General features: G+C 39.2%; 1 protein-coding gene across 2 annotated transcripts in view; it reads right to left on the reverse strand.

Moving 5' to 3' along the window:
- The window catches only part of LOC145984293 (cell adhesion molecule Dscam1-like), an 875949-nt gene that overhangs the window by 153454 nt on the left and 702954 nt on the right, over positions 1 to 19541 (reverse strand). For both annotated transcript variants that reach the window (XM_083117935.1, XM_083117934.1), the window contains exons 11-12: positions 14981 to 15144; positions 6996 to 7101 (exon numbers count right to left, since the gene is read on the reverse strand). In XM_083117935.1, the coding sequence (XP_082974061.1) occupies positions 6996 to 7101; positions 14981 to 15144 (270 nt within the window). The remainder of the gene's footprint in view (positions 1 to 6995; positions 7102 to 14980; positions 15145 to 19541) is intronic.

Here is a 19541-nt window from a genome sequence, read left to right on the forward strand (position 1 = left end):
TTAGCCTTACTGTGCATAAAGTGGACTTAAAACAACATATCAATCAACCGAACGGGGGACTATTTTACCTCCGGAATATTTTACTTTGGGAACATTCAGTCCCTAACGTTGGGATTATAAAATTTCCCTTCCCCCAACAGCTCTAGTTACGGCAGTCAATATGATTCTAATGACATGACAGTTAATTTGCTGCAACTTACAGCCTGTAAATCATATAAAACAATATTATTTGTAATAAAACATAGCAACAATTTGACCATTTGAATTAAATGATCACTTTACAGATATCTCAGAGGGGAAGTGCCCCCTTTGCGGGCGCCCTTGACCATGGAATTAATTATGTTTCAGTGTTCATGTTGCCATGGCCAGTTCGGATATCAGTTTCAAGTTCATAGGTATTCTCTGACTTTGAGCGCCTTTGTGGATGAGGAGACAGGTGAGTGGAGAAGGTTACGTAATTTAGAACTGCACAATTTGTATTCATGTCCAGATATCATTAGAATAATTAAATCAAGAAGACTTAGGTTGGCAGGCCATGTGGCACGAATGGGAAAGGAAAGAAGAGTTTACTGGATTTTTGTTGAGATACCTGATGGTAAGAGATCTGTAGGAAGGCAAAGACGAAGATGGAGGGATAACTTTGAGAAGGACATAAAGGATATCGGTAAGGACGGGAAAAATTTGGATTGATCTTGCCTACATGGGAGGCTTTGGCTTGACACTAACTTCGCACTAACACAGATTATCCCTCGTGGGTGAGGGGCGATGATGTCACAAGAATAAAATCTTTGAAAGAAAGGTCGAAGTCATGATCATTAACCAAAAAATTATAAAGGGGGTTAAATTTAGAAAACTGTGATCTTGGGAGCAAAAAGGTACGGAAGAATCTACGTAGAGAAAGAAAGAACGATAAACAGACAGATAAATAAAAAGCGAGAGATAGGGGAAAGGAAGACAAATGAAGAAGCGAAACAGATAGAAAGGAAAAAGAGAGGGAGAGAGAATATAAAAAGGGAATCAGAGAGAGAGAGAGAGAGAGAGAGAGAGAGAGAGAGAGAGAGAGAGAGAGAGAGAGAAAGTGAGTGAAGAAGAATATTAGAAATATGGAAGCAAACTATAGAAAAAGAATGGCCAAGAAGATGGAAAGTAAGCACAGCTGAGAAAGAGGATAGAACAAAAGAGAAATTGAACAGAGATGTAAATAAAAGAGGGAAAGGCGATTTCCTTTTATTCCTGGTAGGGTCATTCCTCCCTGTGGGCATCTATCCCGAAAATCACTGTTGTGTACAGACACCGAACTTAGCACCGAACAACCAAAATAAAGCCTACCGACGACACTACTGTTTGTTACAACTCCCTTTCTTCATTATTACCTTTTTCAAACAGCAGTGTTTCTTTAACCCCATTCACTGACAACAAACAGTTATACTAGTATTATCTTCGTTCTGCTATAGTTTGGTCGTTAAGAAGCGTGAATTCTTCATTTTTGAAACAATTTGGAAACGATTAACTCATATGCTTGAAAATCACTAACCACTATACACCTGTTAGTTATGATTTTCTAGAGAAAATAGTCACCGCTAGAACGGTTCTATACCCTGTTCCGTTTATCTCTAGAGCAAGGTCTCGCATAGCGTCAGAGAAGTGGGGGAAATCGAGTGGACAGAACGAAGGAGTACACGCTGCTGGAAGGCTGGTAACTGCACCCCCCCCCCCATCCACGCAACCCGTTCCTCTCAAGTGTTCATTGTTGGAGCCGTCTCGCGTTACTACTCGCGCAGAGACTTGCTTTCGTTCGCCTGTTCCTGAGATAGCTGGGACAGAGTGTACATGTAAGAATTGTTACCACCAGCATATGTGCTTAAGCGTTTTTTAAACATAGGATAATTCATTTGGATTTGTGTTATGTCGGATAGGAACATACGTAGTCCCCTTTTCGCAGTTGCGAAGGATTGAAAGAATCGTAATACATAACAACGGATCGGTATTTTATTACCAGGGTTAGGCAACGTTTCATTTCTCAATTTCTGAATTACCACATTGGGCACTATACCAAGAGGTGTAAACAAAAACAACCAAATATTAAATCTATCAGAAAAGTATCGTAAATATGCCCTCAAAATTCGTAAAATATTTTATTACTGTGTAATCATATACGTAGTAAGATCAAAATTTAAAAGTGTGAAACCACAATGCTCAGTCGTTAGGGCGGCTGATTACCATGCGAGAGACCCGGGTTCGATCCCGGCGGGGGAAATCCGGGATCCTTTCCACCTGTTCAAGCGGCTCCGGCGCCCACCCAGCGTCGTATAAAGTGGGTACCTGGAGGAAACTCTGCGGGTTAAAGGCGGCCAGGGGCGTGGTGCAAACACATCACCCCCGACCTTCGGCCATGATCAAGAAAGTATGGGGCCCTAACTCCACACTACCCTATACGCCTTCTTGGCGTGGTGCAAAGCACAGGGGAGCACATCACTTTCTTTTGAAACCACAATGCAAGTTTTAAAACAAAACTACATATTATTTCTCCTCTAAAGCGTTGCTAAATAAATAAACGGTTCCTGCGTATGCGTGTACATAACCGAATGGTTGGATCTTTAACTATTCAAGATAGAGGTCCTAGGTTCGATTCCTCGTAGGAAAACCAAAGCACACTGAGGACAGCGGGAGTTGCCACATGAGAACAACAATAATTTTTCGTTATTACTATATTCATGTGACGTAGGCAAATTTTTCAAAACATTCCAGGTCATTACAAACTTTTGTGACCAAAACATACTAAAATATCATATTGTCATAATCTTGATTGTGTCATATCTTGCGCGAATCCTCCAAATGTAAACTCTGTCACGGTGAAGAGAAAACAATACAGGAGAAAATTTCGAAACAACTCTTGTGTTATGTCGACGCATCCTTGTGAAAGGAAGTTTCAAAGTGTTTTTCGATCGTACTGAAAGTTTCGGGTGAGCAATATAATATATACATTTTTTCCTTGTCCTTTCGTGGAAACTTCCCTCTTGAAAGTTTAATATGAGTTGAACATTCTGCAAGTAGGAACTTGGCCGTTATTTTTTCAGGCAAGGTACGGGAACCACGGTGAATTCAAGCAGATAGCAAATTCTTAAAGAGAAAACAATATACACGCTCATTAGAAAATGGCAAGCCATATTACGTGGATAAAAAACTGTCAACTGTTGCAGTAAAATTTGTTTATATCTCAAAGTTGAATAGCTATATTGAAGGGGAACAATATCTAATCAGTTTCTTCCGTTTAAAGGACGGTAGTCGCCTCAACGATGGCGTGGTGGTAAGGCCGTCTCTTTGTAATCAAGCGGTCTCGGTGGAGGCACATAGTGTGGTTCGGATTCCACTTTAAAACTGTACGTCCAGACCCGATTGGCCTATCTCGTAAGTTAAAACAAAATTAGGGTTGAGAACAGCAGTCAAGTCTAAATATATACAGCTAGTTGCTATTTTAAGTTCACTTTATGCACGTATAGGCTAAGCTAGTCTGATTGATTGATTTAATTGATTGATTTGGTGTCTAAAGTCCACTTAATGCAGAGGAATGCTAATCGGGCCTACAGTTTAAAGTGGGATCCGAACCACTATGAGCCTCCACCGTGTATCGAACCCGGGAACTCTTGATTACAAGGCGACGACGCTACCACTGCGCCATCGGGGAGGCCCTCGCTAATCTAGTCTGAATCTACAGTTTAGAATGGGATCCGAATCACTATGTGTCTCCACCGGGTATCGAAGCCGGAACACTTTGATTACAAGACGACGATGTTACCACTGCGCCATCCGGGAAGCCCAGAACAGCATCATGAACGATAATATTGGACTAAAGAGCTAAAAGGAACAGATCATAACGAACTAGAAGTTCTAAAGATATACCCAAAATGGAGCTCAGTGTTTACTTATAAACAGAATAACGAAGAAAACAGAAGAATAGAGTATATTACGAGTTGAGTTGGTGCTTTAAGTCCACTTTATGCACAGTAAGGTTAATTGGGACCGTACCTACAGTTTAAAGTGGGATCCGAATCACTATGTGCCTCCACCAGGTATCAAACTCGGAACCCCTTGATTACAAGGCGACGAGGCTGCTACCGCCATCGGGAGGCCTTAGTATATTATGAGGTTTAGATTGATTGATTTGGTTTATTTGACTTCGCTTTTATGCAACTTTTGGCTAATCGCGAAGATGGGGATGAGTGATGATATGATGAAATTGATGAATGGGCACTCACACCCATGCCCAGGTCGGGATTCGAATCCGAAGGCGCGAGGTTTAGAGTAGAAGGAACAAGAATAAAGTAGATTTCGTTTGGTCCTTTACATACGCTACTAATTAGCAATTTTCTTCGACGATTTATGTTTGGTGTGAAAGAAAAGAGTTAGTATCCAGGACGTGCATTTGCTCAAGAGCAAATTTTTAGCACCCATACTGTGAAACGCAACTCAGGAATCAGGGATAAATGGACTATCCAGTCTTCGTGTCCCTCTACATTTGCTTGTTTCGAATTACATACTCTGCAAATAAGCACTATGTGGTAATTTAATGCTTTTTTTGCCTAATGGATGTTAACTCGATTTCTGTAATTTCATAAATTGCTTTATAAAGTTGTTCAAAGTTGTCTAAATAATGGGATTTGAATATCTTGATTTTTTTTGATTGAAGTCTGGTAATGTATTGCAATGCAATGCTAATGTGGTTAAGGGGGGTTAAGCGAATCTGCACGGATCAATTGCATTCCGCGTTTCCAACTCCATGCATATGCTTACCCTGGTATCGAGAAACGCCATGGACCTAGAGCTTGAAATCTAGAAACCGATGGGGGGCTGAGAGAGTGAGAGGGAGAGAGAGAATGATAGAGATAGAGAGAGAGAGGGAGAGAGAAAGAGAAACAGATGGAGAGGAAGATAGATAAAGGGAGACAGAAAGAAAAACAAAGGGAGAGAGAATGATAGAGATAAAGAGAGAGAGTAAGTGAAAGGGAGAGTGAAGGAGAAACAGAGGGAGAGAGAAAGATAGAGAAAGGGAGGGAGAGGGTAGGAGAAAGAAAGAGAGGGAGGGAGAAAGATAGAGAGAGAAAGGACGTGAAAGAAAGAGAGAATATTTGTTTTTTATTCTATTCAAGTCACAACAATGAAATATATCAATTACGATTGCCACAGTGGCACAAATGCACTATACAAACAGAATAAATTGTAGTTAAATTCGTTTATATCTGAATATTTACCAATATTTTGGATTTTTTAATCCAGCCCACATTAAATTATAATGATAACATTTAGTAATGTAAGAAGTGTTATAATAGGTTAACTGTAGACTTCATAAATAGTAGAGAGTACATAGAATGTTGTTAATTTACTTAAATTCTACCTCACATGACGTACACACATTTTCTTTGTGCTTGCATCAATTAAATGATTTCCTTGATCTTACTGTGCAACGAGGTGACACAAATATAGAAGCAAGGGTTTTAAATATTGATACAAAACGCATCATTTGTAGCATTGCCAAAACTATATTATTTCATCTTGCATTAATTCAATCAAATTAAAATTCCTTCTTTCCGTGGACGTAGTTCAGCCAGAGGCTGTTCTGACACCTAACCCGTGTCATGGAGTCCATAAAAATAGAAATAAAATATAAAACAAGATATAAACAACAACAAAAAAACACAACATAAACACACATAGTGTCTGAACACAATCTCTGTTTTGCTAAAAGGAAATTCTTTAAAATCGAAATCGATCAATTGTTTCGAGATTTGTTCCACTTTATACAACAAATTTATCCGTTTAGTGTGGTTTAGTGCAGTATGTGATTCTTTATAAGGAGGCAGTGATGTGTTCAGTATTAGTTACAAGTTTTATTTATTTACTTCAGACAAGCTATTATACTGCTAATGCCAGAAATCAATATCAGATTTTTTTTGCACCGAAGTGGAATGCGGTAAGTGGCGTGACGTTGAACGTGCCACAAGACTCCGATGTGAAAGGTTGCATTTGCTCATTAAGGTTCTTTTTTAGGTGACGTACCACCTGATGTGCATTGTACCTCTCGTAAAGACCCATGTGCAGCGTATCACCTAGGCGTGAAAACTCCATAAAAATGCTAGCGTCAATCAATAACGCTGTTCGGAAGGGATCTCGGGTTCGATACCCGAGGGAGATACATTGCACAGTGGTAAGGATGCCACTTTAAGCTATAGATCCAGTCCTGATAAACCTACCTGTGCATAAAGTGAACTTAAAATAAAATATCTTCTGGAAGTACACTCTGTCCCAGGTATCTCTGGAGCAGGCGAACGAAAAAAGTCTCTGCGCACGAGAGAGGAACGGGATTTTGTGTGTGTTTTGGAAAGGGGGGGTGCAGTTACCACCCTTCCCAGCAGCGTGTACTGCTTCGGTCTGCCCACTCGATTTCCTTCCCTTCTCTGACGCTATGTGCGGCCTTGCTCCAGAAACTGAGACAGGGTTTATAGAAAGTTATTTCGCATATGGAGTTCATAACATCAACCGAGTGCATATACAACAATACAAATAGTTTCCCCGCTTCGTCGTTAACTTTCCAAAACGTTTTGTGAAGAAGAACAAAGCACGAAGCAGAAAATAGCCCAAAATCCTTTTTTCATTGGTCTTACGGAATCTACATTTCAATAGATTAGCAAACCCAGGAGTTGCTCGAAAGAGAAATAGCCTCTGGCCTGTTACTGATCCGGTGTCTTGGAAAACAAGAGGAGAAATTTCAGCTTCATCCTCCGAACGGAGAGAAAGCGAGAGACTTGCAAGTGTGAAATTTCAGGACGTTGTTAGCAACTTGACACTTCTGTACAACGCCTCAAGGGATATTCATATTTGATTTGGTTTTTCGATTCCCTGCGCTGCCTCGAAAATGAACCGAAACTAATGGAATTCGAAATGCTGGTTGCAGACAGATTGGAGTGGGTTCTTTCGGAGAGACAGAAGTTGGTACTTACCTCCTAATTTCAGCTGCGCCGTTCCTTGGGCTGTCTCCTCGTCGTTGGAAACAACGCACTGGTACATTCCCTTGTCTTCTCGCTGAACAGAATCTATTTTCAGCACCTAAGTAGAGAAGGAAAGATAATGGGTATCATGTTTCGCTTTCACAAGACCAATATCAACTTTTCGAAAGCATGCTGTCATTGGGATTTAAAATGAAATGTAAGCTGTAGTTACGGGTGGCAGACAAGACTCACATTATCAAAGTATTCTTGAAGATTTGTATTAAGTTGTGTAGACACAATTTCTGACTATAGTTTGATTTAATATAATGCATTTAATATAATAAATTATACCTCTCTTTTTAATTATAATTATACTATATCCCGGGAATCTGTGGACCAAAGACACACATAAACGTAGAGAAGGGGAGAAAGCGAGTGGGCGGGGCGAAGCAGTACATGCTGCTGTAAAGGCTGGTAGCTGCAGTCGTATTCCCCTCCACGCAATCTCGTTCCCTCGCACTGTTCATTGCGCAGGACTAACTTTCGTTCGCTCGTTCCTCTGATTCCCTGGATAGGTATAGTTTTCTCCAGAATAACGAATTGCGTAACTTTGTACTATCCGTCTCCATGACAGAGATGAGTAACGGACTCACCACTCACGATCTAACATGTGAAGGTTCTGGATTCGAGTCCCGGTGAGGGCATTGTTTTTGTTCTTTCTCAACTTTATCTTGCTGACCTCCGTGGTGCTACGACGCCAGGGGTTCCGAGTTCGATTCCGGCCTGAACATGAGTGTTCTTTGTGAGTCTCCTTGCATCAATTTCATCATACTATCAATCATCCTCATCGTCGCGATTATCCAAAAGTGACAGACGCTATAAAACAAAAGTCAAATCCGATGCTAATACTATTTCGCCAAAAGGGGCAGAAAAATAACATAAAATAATACAATGTTCTTAAAATACATTTTTTGTGTTGTTGTAGACGCTCATCTTTAGTGGAGAAAATTGCATCCCGCGTTATTTTTGACCAGAATTTCACCTTGGAATTCAATACGACCAACTATGTAGTGATTGTTTCATAGTAGAGCGCCTAATGAAACATAAATTAGACAAATAAGGAAGTTTGTCATTGCTTCGTGCCAACTATCCTTCAACCTTTGATCTCGAATTTCTCCTTTTATAGCCAAGTTTTGTTGTTTTCCGCGAAACATCTCTTTGGCGCAACACAATAGACCGAGCAAGCATTTCATTTGAAGTAAAGTTTGCTGTTTTGCAGTTTAATCACTTAAGACTCGCAAGCTGAGCCAGTGGAGACGATTCAAAGGGAATTGTTAACTTGGCGAAATTGTGTTATTCTTCCCCCATACAATCTGCACGGCCCGGCCTTTCTCTGAACCCGTCTATTGCACCTTCTGCCCGAATCTCTCATGCCCGCGGGAACACTAAAGAGTCGTTATGACGTCAGCAAATGTACCCAGTTGACCACTGCCGAGAATACAAACCACGTGACCTTAGCAAGGCAGAACATCTAAGAGATCTTTAATATTCAAACAATGTTTCTTCTCCACGGGAGAGACAAAGCAAGCGAGGAACAATCGCCCAACATCCACGTGATCACCTCGCAACAATGTAATAGCATGGATGCCGAAAAAAGCAACAAAGACAAAATAGCTGCACAATTTCATACCGAGAAATGCAGGAGCCTTCTTGACAAGGATGTGATTTCCTCATTTTGAAGAAGCATCCAGCTATTCAAAACTTGAGTATTGATGTCACGTGTTTCTGTACTGTAACGTCGGATCTCGGCAGTGGCGAGTACGAGAAACGAGTGACATAGTATTTGTCTAATTGCTCGCGTGAGTTGACTAAAAAGAATCCACGGAAGTTTCTTGATCTCGATAGACAATGGGATTCGAAGCACCAACTCGCAGCATACAAATGTACTATTTTTTTTAAAAAATGGGCTTTAAAGCGTTGCCGTATCTTTGCCACACTCTTTACTATGAACGGGCTGGAGGTTGTGAATATGCTGCATTTTAAGGAAGAGTTTGGGTTTGTTTGTAAGGCCACTTTATGAACAGAAAGGCTAAACCGGACTGGACCTACAGATTAGAGTGGGATCCGAACCACTATGTACCTTCACCGGGTATTGAACCCTTATAAGAGAGATAAATTTCACCATCAATTATACTTCTACAATTTTGTATAATTTTTGTTTTAAGTCCACTTTATGAATAGATAGGCTAATCGGTACTGCACCTACAGTTTAAAATGGGATCCGAGCAACTATGAGCCTCCACTGGGTATCGAATCTGGGGTCCCTTGATTCTAAGGCGACGACGTTATTACTAAGTCGTCGGCTAGGTACTTAGAATGTGTTGCAAATTTGAACTGTAAGCTGGTAGTCTTCTTCTTTACTGGTTGCCGTCTAAAATGAGCACTAAATTATATATAAAATCAATATAACTCTTTTGATTAAATATGAAAATATAGAGGTAAAAAATACTTATATTAAAACAAATACATGATGTAAAACATTTGCTATTAAATCTATATAGGAAGATTAATATTTCATTTCAATTTTTTAGCAAACCATAATATTGTTCATTTTGCAACGTACAGAAAAGTAACTATAAAAATAACTTTTAATTTCGTTACTCTTTACCTGATTTCGCCGATTCGGTGACCGAGCGCGTTAAGGGATCGACTTTCGATTTCGCCACCAAAGTTCCTGGGTTCGAATCCCGGTCCTGGCATGAGTGTTCTTGGTAAGTGTCCATCAATTTAATCCAATCATCATCACTCATCCTCATCGTCACGATTAGCCAATAGTGGCACACGTACGACATAAAATAACAAACAATCAGGCTACTCGTTTTAAAAATTTAATAGTCATCGTTATTGTAAAAAGTAACTTGTTACTTCCAAACATGCATGCATACGCAACAAACACGCAGGGTATAAATAATGCCTTATACTTTCATGCTTGCAAGATAAATAACACGTTATTGTGGCGAAAAACACCTGTTTGGTAAAATAATCATATTTACGGATTTACGAGTATGGGAAGTGGTTAGACGTGTTTTCGCGAAGCTCCCGTATTCAGCGAAGCGTGAAGAGTGAAGATGGGAAATTCCTTGGAACAGTGGCGGGGTGCGATCGGGGCATGGAATGCGGTCATCAGGAAGTCGACAATGACAAGAATGGCGGTCAAAGGCAGTCTAAACATTAGTAGTCTGTTTTTCCTAGGACTTGTGACCACCATAGTACTAATTATCTCTGGAATAGAACAAAATCCGGGACCATATACAACAGAGGATGTTATTCAGGAGTTAATCTCGATGGACGAAAAACTCGATAGCATGTCTCAAACAACCACTAGTGTACAGGGCGATATACGGTCTTTATCTGCAGAATTACGAGAACTGAAGGCTGAGAACTCTTTCTTGAAAGAAAAATTAGTGTTTTGTGAATCGAAGCTGGACGATCTTGAAAACCGCTCCAGAAGAAACAATTTGGTATTTCACGGCTTCAGGGAAATGCAAGGAGAAACGTGGGCGATGTCGGAGGAGCTGGTAAGGGATGCTCTATGGGATATTCTCGAAATAAATACGAGTGACTTCGATGTAGAGAGAGCGCACCGATTGGGATCAGGATCCACGAGACCCATTATAGTAAAATTTGCAAACTTCAAAGTGAAAGAAATTATCCTTGCGCGAGCTCGCTTTTTCAAGGGAACAGGCATCACTGTACAGGAAGATTTCTCAAAGCGTGTGCGGGATACCCGACGGGAGCTGGGAAAATATATGCAACGGGCACGAGAGCAAAACCTATTTGCAAAACTAAAGTACGATAAGCTGGTGATAGAAGGTACAGTCCATACGTTAAGTGATTTAGTCGCAAATGGACTGCCATGTGTAAAGGACAACGTGTTGCAAGAAAATGTGTCTATTACTGATACAGTGAGTATTTTTTCCGACGTCAGGCGTGACATTCCCCTCGGTGCTATGCAAGAAACGGTCGATTTTACTTCTACATTGTCCCCCCCGCTGGAAGTGCCGAAGGAATTCACCAGCACAGAAGCGCAGTGTGTCACGAGCCATCACCCCCCTCCCCCTTCCTACGAGAATCAACAGGGAAATAGAAAGTCCTACAGCGAGGTGATAAGGAAACAGGACCCACGTTCAACGTTGCGGAACAGAGACCAGGTATCTCCAGCAGGAATTCGGGACAGAGCGACGCGAAATCCTCCCCCTCCCTCCTTCAGAAACAATCAACTACCCCCTAGGCCCAATACACTGAGACCCTCATCTTACCAACTCAGGGGTCAGCAACCTCGCTGACAAAGGACTGACGGATTCACCAAGCAAGACATCAGTAAAGTAAGTACAAACAGTTCCAAATGCACAGCAACCGGTTATGATTTCTCGGTATTTCAAATCTGCTACCAGAACGTTCACGGACTTAGAACTAAAACAAATGAATTTTACAAGAGCTTGCTTTCGAACAACTATAGTGCAATATTGATAACAGAAAGCTGGTTAACCGAATCGCACATGGACAGTGAACTTTTTGATGATCGTTATGTGGTTTATAGGTCCGATCGAAACGCAATAACAACAGGAAAAGAAAAAGGGGGAGGGGTAGCTGTAGCGATAAAATGTAAATTTAAGAGTGTGTTAGTCGACTCTCCGCGTTTAGATCCAAACATAGACTGCATCCTCGTTAAAGTGTTAATTCAAGGCATTGGGATGTTGTATATTTGTGTAGTGTACATAGCACCAGGTAGCAACTGCAATACTTACTGCGAATTCTTTAGGTTCATAGAAATGCACTGTCAACCTGGTAAAGTTAAACTCCTCTTGGCCGGCGACTTTAATCTCCCTGACATAACTGATTCTAATTATGACTTAACGACTTCGACTGGACCTTATTTAGAATTGCACAATTTCATAAACTTCTCTGACTTAATAAGCCTAAATGACGTAAAGAATAATAACGGAAAGACACTCGATTTAATTTTGACAAATGGACAGGGAATAACAGTGACACGGAGCACACAGCCACTAGTTCCTGAAGACACACACCATCCCTCGCTGCTAGTAGATATTAATCATGTCAAAGAAACCCGCTATAAAACGTGTCGTAATCTACAGTACAATTTCAGTAAGGCCGACTTTCCATCTATCTATCACAAACTTCTTAACACGAACTGGGATGTATTGAAAACAAATAATGACGTTGATCAGGCTACAGACGTGTTTTATGAAATTATATATAAAATATTCGATGAATGTGTCCCCTTAAAGAAAAGCCGCAAAAGACAGTACCCGTGTTGGTTTACGAGCAGCATTATTAAAAGTATAAGTAGGAAACATTACCACCACAAGAAGTGGAAAAAACAGGCGGGAGACTTTCGATACCACTACAATAAATTTAGCGAATTTTCGAACAATAGTTAGTAAGGAAATTATTGATGCATACAACAGTTATGTTGCCAATTCGGAAATAAATATTGCAAAAGATAGCACCCAGTTTTGGTCGTTTGTTGCAAATAAACGTAAGAAAAGCAACAAAGATCCTGTACTGTTCAAGGATAAAGTGTTGTCAGACCAACGTTCAGTAGTCGAAGCTTTTGCACAGCATTTTCAGTCGGTGTATAAAAAAGATCCCCCTAGATACGACATGAAAGTATTGCCTAACCATAAACAATATGAAACTTTGGATAATCTTAATATTACAGAGATAGCAATTGAAGACATAGAAAAAGCCATTAAAAATTTAAAACCTAAGAAATCAGCCGGACCGGACAAGATACCTCCCTATGTAGTTAAAGGTTGCAGTGATGTGTTGAAATACCCATTGTATCTAATTTTCAATTTAATTATTGCAAAGCACAAATTCCCTGAAAAATGGAAAGCCACGGCAATTTGCCCACTTCCCAAAACCAATAACACTAATGACGTACAAGACTACCGACCAATAAGTATACTATCAGCCCCAGCAAAAATATTCGAAAAAATCATGCACTGTTACATATTTACTCACGTAAAACCTGTAATATCATCGTTTCAGCATGGCTTTGTACCACGTAGATCAGTGTTGACCAATCTCTCCGATATTACCAATTTTATAAGTTCAACCTTGGACGAAGGAGGTCAAGTTGACGCAATATATACAGACTTCTGCAAAGCATTCGACTTGGTTAACCACGATATCTTATTAAGTAAATTAGCATGCTTCAATATTTCTGAACCACTGCGCCAATTGTTCGCTTCCTATTTGCAGAACCGTACGCAGTACGTGACGTATAAAGGCCACACATCTTCAGAGATAAGAGTCACCTCTGGAGTACCTCAGGGGTCTAACCTTGGGCCACTTCTTTTCACATTACTTATTAACGATTTGCCTGATTCATTTGAAAATTCACACAAATTGCTTTTCGCAGATGACCTGAAATTCTACAGGAAAATAAGCAAACAAGATGATAGTGTTCAACTTCAAAATGATATTACAAATCTAGAAACGTGGACAATAAACAATGATTTAACACTAAATATCAATAAATGCCATTTTGTATCATATACTCGAAAGAAAAACCCAGTTGAATTTCAGTATCAAATATACAACCATACTCTAGCAAGAAATTTTTTAGTCAAGGATTTAGGGGTTATTTTTGATTCAAATCTTACTTTTAATAAACACGTAGAACAAATAATTAGTGAAGCGTTCAAGAGCCTTGGGTTCATTCTTAGAATGGGGAGGGATTTCAAGAATATAGAGACACTAAAAGTTTTGTATTATTCGTATGTAAGACCAAAACTCGAATATGCATCTGTTATATGGAATACAGACACAGCAAAGTACAGTGAAGCAATTGAAAGAGTCCAATCACGATTTCTAAGATTTTTAAAATACAAATTTCAGAAAGTTTACCCCACATTTGAACACTACGACAACCTAATATATGAAAGTCGGTTTACAAAGCTGTGCCATAGAAGAACGTTACAGGAAATAGTATTCTTGTGGAAGTTGTTAAATAACGAGGTAGATGCTGAACATCTACTCTGCCAGATAAATGTTCGAATCCCGTCGTCGAAAACTAGACTCAAGAACGAAGTTTTTCTTATAAAGAAGGCTAGATCGGAAATTAAAAAGAAATCTCCATTGTGGAGAATGTGCACCAGTTACAATAAATTGCTAATCAAGAATAACACCATTGACATCTTTTCTATGAACCTAAGGGACCTCAGTAAAGCCACTATTAACACAATAACCTAAGCTTAACACATAATTTCCTAATGAAATAATATGTGATCAAGTGTGTGTGTGTGTATATATATATAGGAAATAATTTTAATGTATTTTATGTAGGTGTATATATATATATATATATATATATATATATTACAGAAATATATGTAATTGTATTCACTATGTATCCTTCACATGGGCTCTGTAATTAGGTATGTACCTGTTGATTTCGATAAATAAATAAATAAATAACTACTGAATAAAGTGAAACCCTTAGAGATGCCGGATAAAAAATAAGACACAAAAGAAGAGGCTATGGAAAGAGACTATCAGTTGATATCAAGTAGCATGTTAGTTGTTACATGCTTCCGAGAAGCATTTGGAAATACATTTTGGTGAAATATATTTATCAAACACAAGACACAAGTTTGTCTTGAAATAAGTCTTGAAGCTTTCGTGGAGATGAACGATGAACAGCTGAGTTCTGGAAAGGTTTCCAAGCTTTTCAAGAGCTAACGTGTGAAGATGAGAGTAACATTAGCTCTTAAAGCTCGGAAACCTTTCCAGAACTCACCTGATCGATAGCCTGAGAGAAAGTGCTCAACAAGTTTGTCTTATCATGAAGTGAAAAAATCACTACATCTTGCGGACTGCACTCTTAATTTTAAACATAAGTATTACACAGTTATAGGTCGAGGTACCATAGTCACGGTGACAATAATTAAATTATATCTACTCACCTGGTAGTCGAGCATTTTAACTCTGGGAGACACTTCAATGGGTTTCCCGTCTTTAAGCCAGCTCACATGTTTCTGAGGATATCCCTCAGTGGTGCAGTTGAGATATGCCGCTCTACCTACATCTACGGTTTGAACTTGGGGACTGATATAAGCCGACAGAGGTGCTGAAAATAAACAGACGCAACATTACAATATGTATTTTCTTATGTTTGTTAGTGACAATGGTTCTTTATTAGCTTGCAATGTTAAATGTACATTATCCATTGTCTAGTGCCTTTAACTATACTTTATTCTAACACTAGGTTTAGAGAGGCACTTCTCTCGTCTTTAGGTGAACAAGTTTCTTCTGGAAATATAATTATAGGTTTATTGAGCAAACTTTGGAAAACTAAATTTCCACTGGGAATGGAGAACAATGAATTCATTTAAGATTTTGCAATCAATTAAAGGAACAAGATAATTTCTGCGTTTATATTTTAGAGAGTAAGTATATTTTATATATCCATATATTCATGAGAGTTATTTTACATATGAACTATTTAGAAATATTCTAGGAGAGTTTGAAACGATTGATAAATGTATTAGCAAGAGCAATAATTCAACCATAACAGTTCCAGTTTTTTGTTATCTGATATAAATTTAATAAGGCCAAAACGTTGGACTCTAGATTCCATTCTTATCCAAACATTGCAAAAATATTGTTTTCCATGTGCATTTCTTAACTGACTTTGGTCGGAATATGCGAGCTTCTCGCATTCGCCATCTTTGATGCTACAAAAAACTTCTCTACAGCGTTCTTTACCTTTTGTTAACGATATACGGTTGTTCAGAGCTTTTGGTATAGCTCGTGCTTTTAAGAACTCAAATAATTGTTATGTATATACCTAACACGAATACAGACATATTCGGAATATAATTATGACAGTTACAAAATACTGTTATAAAAATAATATGCATACGTTCCAAGTAGAGAGTTCCTAGCAAGTAGATGGACAATGCTCTTTCTATTTAGATTGTCAGTGGTTATTTTTAATATTTTCACATATCCAGAGTTTCTTCTCTAAAAGAAGATGAAGCAACAATGGATTATGTAAATCCCCTTCTTGGATTGGATGATAAAGAAAAGACGAACGTCAGTATCTTGACTGTAATCAAACCCAAAATCTCAGGTTTCACAGCAGTCTTCTTGTACGTAGTTTTTCCTCCATTGATAAACTTGTTTGGCAACTGTTCTCATCACAACATTTGTTTACAAACGACCTCAGACATAAAGCCCCATAACGGCGCCTCGATTCGAAAAAGAAAATATGTACACAAATAGACATCAGAGTTGCAATAAGTCAACAGATCTTCACCAAACTTCGCTGATGAAGATAACACACTTAGGAAAGAAAAAGCCAACACTCTCCTTAACTTTTCGTTTAATTTAGAACTTTGTTACAGCTTTTCTACTGGTAGAGTCAACTGAACAAACAACGCTCATCCACTTTACAATGTTGCTTCTCCAGGAGGGGGAAAAAACAGTTTTTCATTACAGCCAGAGGCAACATGGTGTTATTACCTTTTTCTCCGCCTGTAAAATATGAAGTATGAAGCAGTGAGAGCCTGAATTTTTCCGTGAAATGAAAGAGAAATGAAATTTGCTTTTACATCGAAGGAAACAGAGGCTTTTATTATTCTGATGTATATCGTTATTCTTTATTAACGTCACTGGGAGTTATACTCGCCCATTGTTTCGCTTTATTGCGGGGCGAAGAAGATGAAAGATCTGCGATTTCCAAATCCGTGGAGCATTCAATGACGTATTTTGCCGTTCACGGGCAGAAATACTGCATTTAAAATACAAAATAAGCACGTGTTATGAATTAATTGAGCATAAAAGTTGTAAAATTTGAAAATACAGTTGCGATTTTTTTAACTCCTTAAGGCTAAGTGGGAGGGAGTTCACCGACGATATTGTGTAGCTGTAATTTTCACCATCGCCATTGTAAGACTCAAGAGATTACCCACTGTTATACAAGCAACCTTTTATTTTTCAATGTACATTATACTTCTATTTGATTTGAGTTAAAATGCAAACATAACTCTACATTTTATACATATTTTTGTACACAAGAAAAGAAAACTTATTTTGCAACATCCATTTCTGTTCTGTGAGCGTTAACCGCAATGGAGTAGAATAACAATGGGTAGCTTCTCTGCAGGAATTTAACTAAAAGTTCCTTTATTTGATTCTCGTCGGAATCATTTAATTCACGATGACGGTAACTGTGCATGAAGCGGACACGTCACAAAATGAACAAATACGAATGTTCATCCCTGGAATCGAACAAAGAGCTTGCGATAGAGATAGTTCCCAACAATGTCGCTTACAAGACTGTAGTTGGCGATTTTTTTGATTTTTTAGTGTTGAATCATGGCACCGTCCTGCGTCATAGTGCAGACTTCTGTAACAGCCCCGCAGGTAAAATATTCGTTAATATTACTACAATAATAGTAATATTAATGTATCATTGTATGTGGATGCTTAATCTTCAACCTCTGTATAAGATTTTCTACAATCATGGAATTTCATCTTTGCGTATAAGGTGGAATTAGGTTAAGATTAGTATTCAACTCTTTAAGGTCTGAGGTCGTTATCAGACTTTCGGTATCAGATCTTGGAGCGTAATCCCCATCGCTGCATTTGGATGCTCCGTTTTACTGGTATTCAGTAATACGGATCAATAGAAAGGTACACGGAAGGGGGATAGGGGAAGCACAAGGGGAATAATTCAGTTTCCACTCACGATCCAAAATATTTCTTATGGCCTCCCCGACTAGGAACTGAAACTAATTATAAGTTTTATTACTTCCTGTCTCCTTCAGTTGCAGTCTTCCAGCTCAGCTGAAATTCTCCATGTTGTGACAGATAAGCTAGTTTCCTGTAGTCCGACATCGCCTTGCAATAGCCCGAAACCACATTGATTTGCGCCAGTAACAGTTGACTGACTATTCCTGGTGATCATATTAGACAAGACAGCCACCACTTCCGAACGAGAGCTTAAGTTCCTATCTAGAGATTTCAGAAAAATAACTAGACATGGCAATAGGGTAAGTTAAAACTTTGTGAGACCAAGAGTTTCGTGTTCAAATCTCGGATGACTTACTTTGAGTTCGTTCTGTCATCATTTTCAAACCTTTATCTACCTTTGTAATTGCAATTGTGCATTTTTCTTCGAAATTTTTCTTTTTTCTTTTTCAATATTTTCCTCTATGTAATGGCTTAAATGTTGTTTGATAATGTTCGTATACAAAAATATTGATGTAAACATGGTTAAGTGAAGAAATGACTACAAAGCCTTAACTTTGCCATGAGAAACAAAACGTAATAAATAAATAATCATTGGGACATTCATGCTACTTCCAGAAAAATAGTTGTTTTTTTTACATATAGAGGAATTGATTGATTTCCTTTATTTTACTTCGTTTTTGTGCCACTTTTGGCTAATTTGCGAAGATGGGGATGAATGATGACATGATGAAATTGATAAATGGACACTCACAAACATCCATGCCAAGGCCGGGATTCGAACCCGGGACTCCTGGTCGCTTGGCAACGAGCAATCAACGGCAACGTTTCATACCATAGCAACATGACAGACCGCACAAGCCTGCGTTCGAATGGAGAAATTCTCAAGCGACACGTGTCGCTTCGGTGTGAAATCTCCCTTAAGGTAAGTCGGAAAGAGACTTCCAGCAATGGTGTCAAGAAAAAGGAGGCCAGCAGCAAACATTTGCAGAAGGATAGAGAAAACATTGGCTTTCCACATCACTACAAGTAATGAAAAAGAACTAAACTGTCGTAGGAAATGAAAGTGAAATTAGCCGAGAGAAAGTTAAGGGGGCAAACCGAGAAGAGAATCTGCAAGATGCGGAGAGAATAATGGCCGAAGCGAATAAAAGTGAGTGCGATGGTACACAGCGCAAGGGAAAGCTATGTGACGTGAAATCCCAACAGAATCCCCGTCCACCGTTCCCTGTGTCTGTCAGAGCGAATGTTCCCTCTACGTCTCTCCGACACTTTGCATTTCTCTCGTGTTGTCTCTAGCCTACTCGACATGCATTGTGTTGTCGACCTCGTGGTAATTCAATTGGGCTGGAAAAGGAGAACTAAGTGTATTACGTCAATTTATTTTCCCTCGCTCAGGGTCGTGTAATGACAAGAAAATGTAATGTAATTTTCCCGATACGAGCGGACACTGAAGAGAGATGGGCGGAACAGAAACGCAGAATTGAGGAGTTGTTACATGAGATTGGGACGTCGATTTGGTTCCAGATTTTCATTTGTCTTCTCCGCATTGGCCGTATATTCCCAACCCAACTGCAGCGTTTAACTGTTCTTCCGCCTGGTCCCATAATCTACCTTCCACAACGGCGTCCCCACGATGACAAAGGAGGATAGCATGTGCAATGGGTAGAGTTTGACTATCAGCCTAGGCGAAGGATGTAAGGAATAACCATTTCTATACTCTGTCTCGGTTATCTCTGGAGCAAGGCCGCGCATAGCGGCAGAGAAGGG

This window comes from Lepisma saccharinum, chromosome 2 (genome assembly GCF_977018435.1).
Source record: "Lepisma saccharinum chromosome 2, izLepSacc3.1, whole genome shotgun sequence".
Taxonomy (NCBI): Eukaryota; Metazoa; Arthropoda; class Insecta; order Zygentoma; family Lepismatidae; genus Lepisma; species Lepisma saccharinum.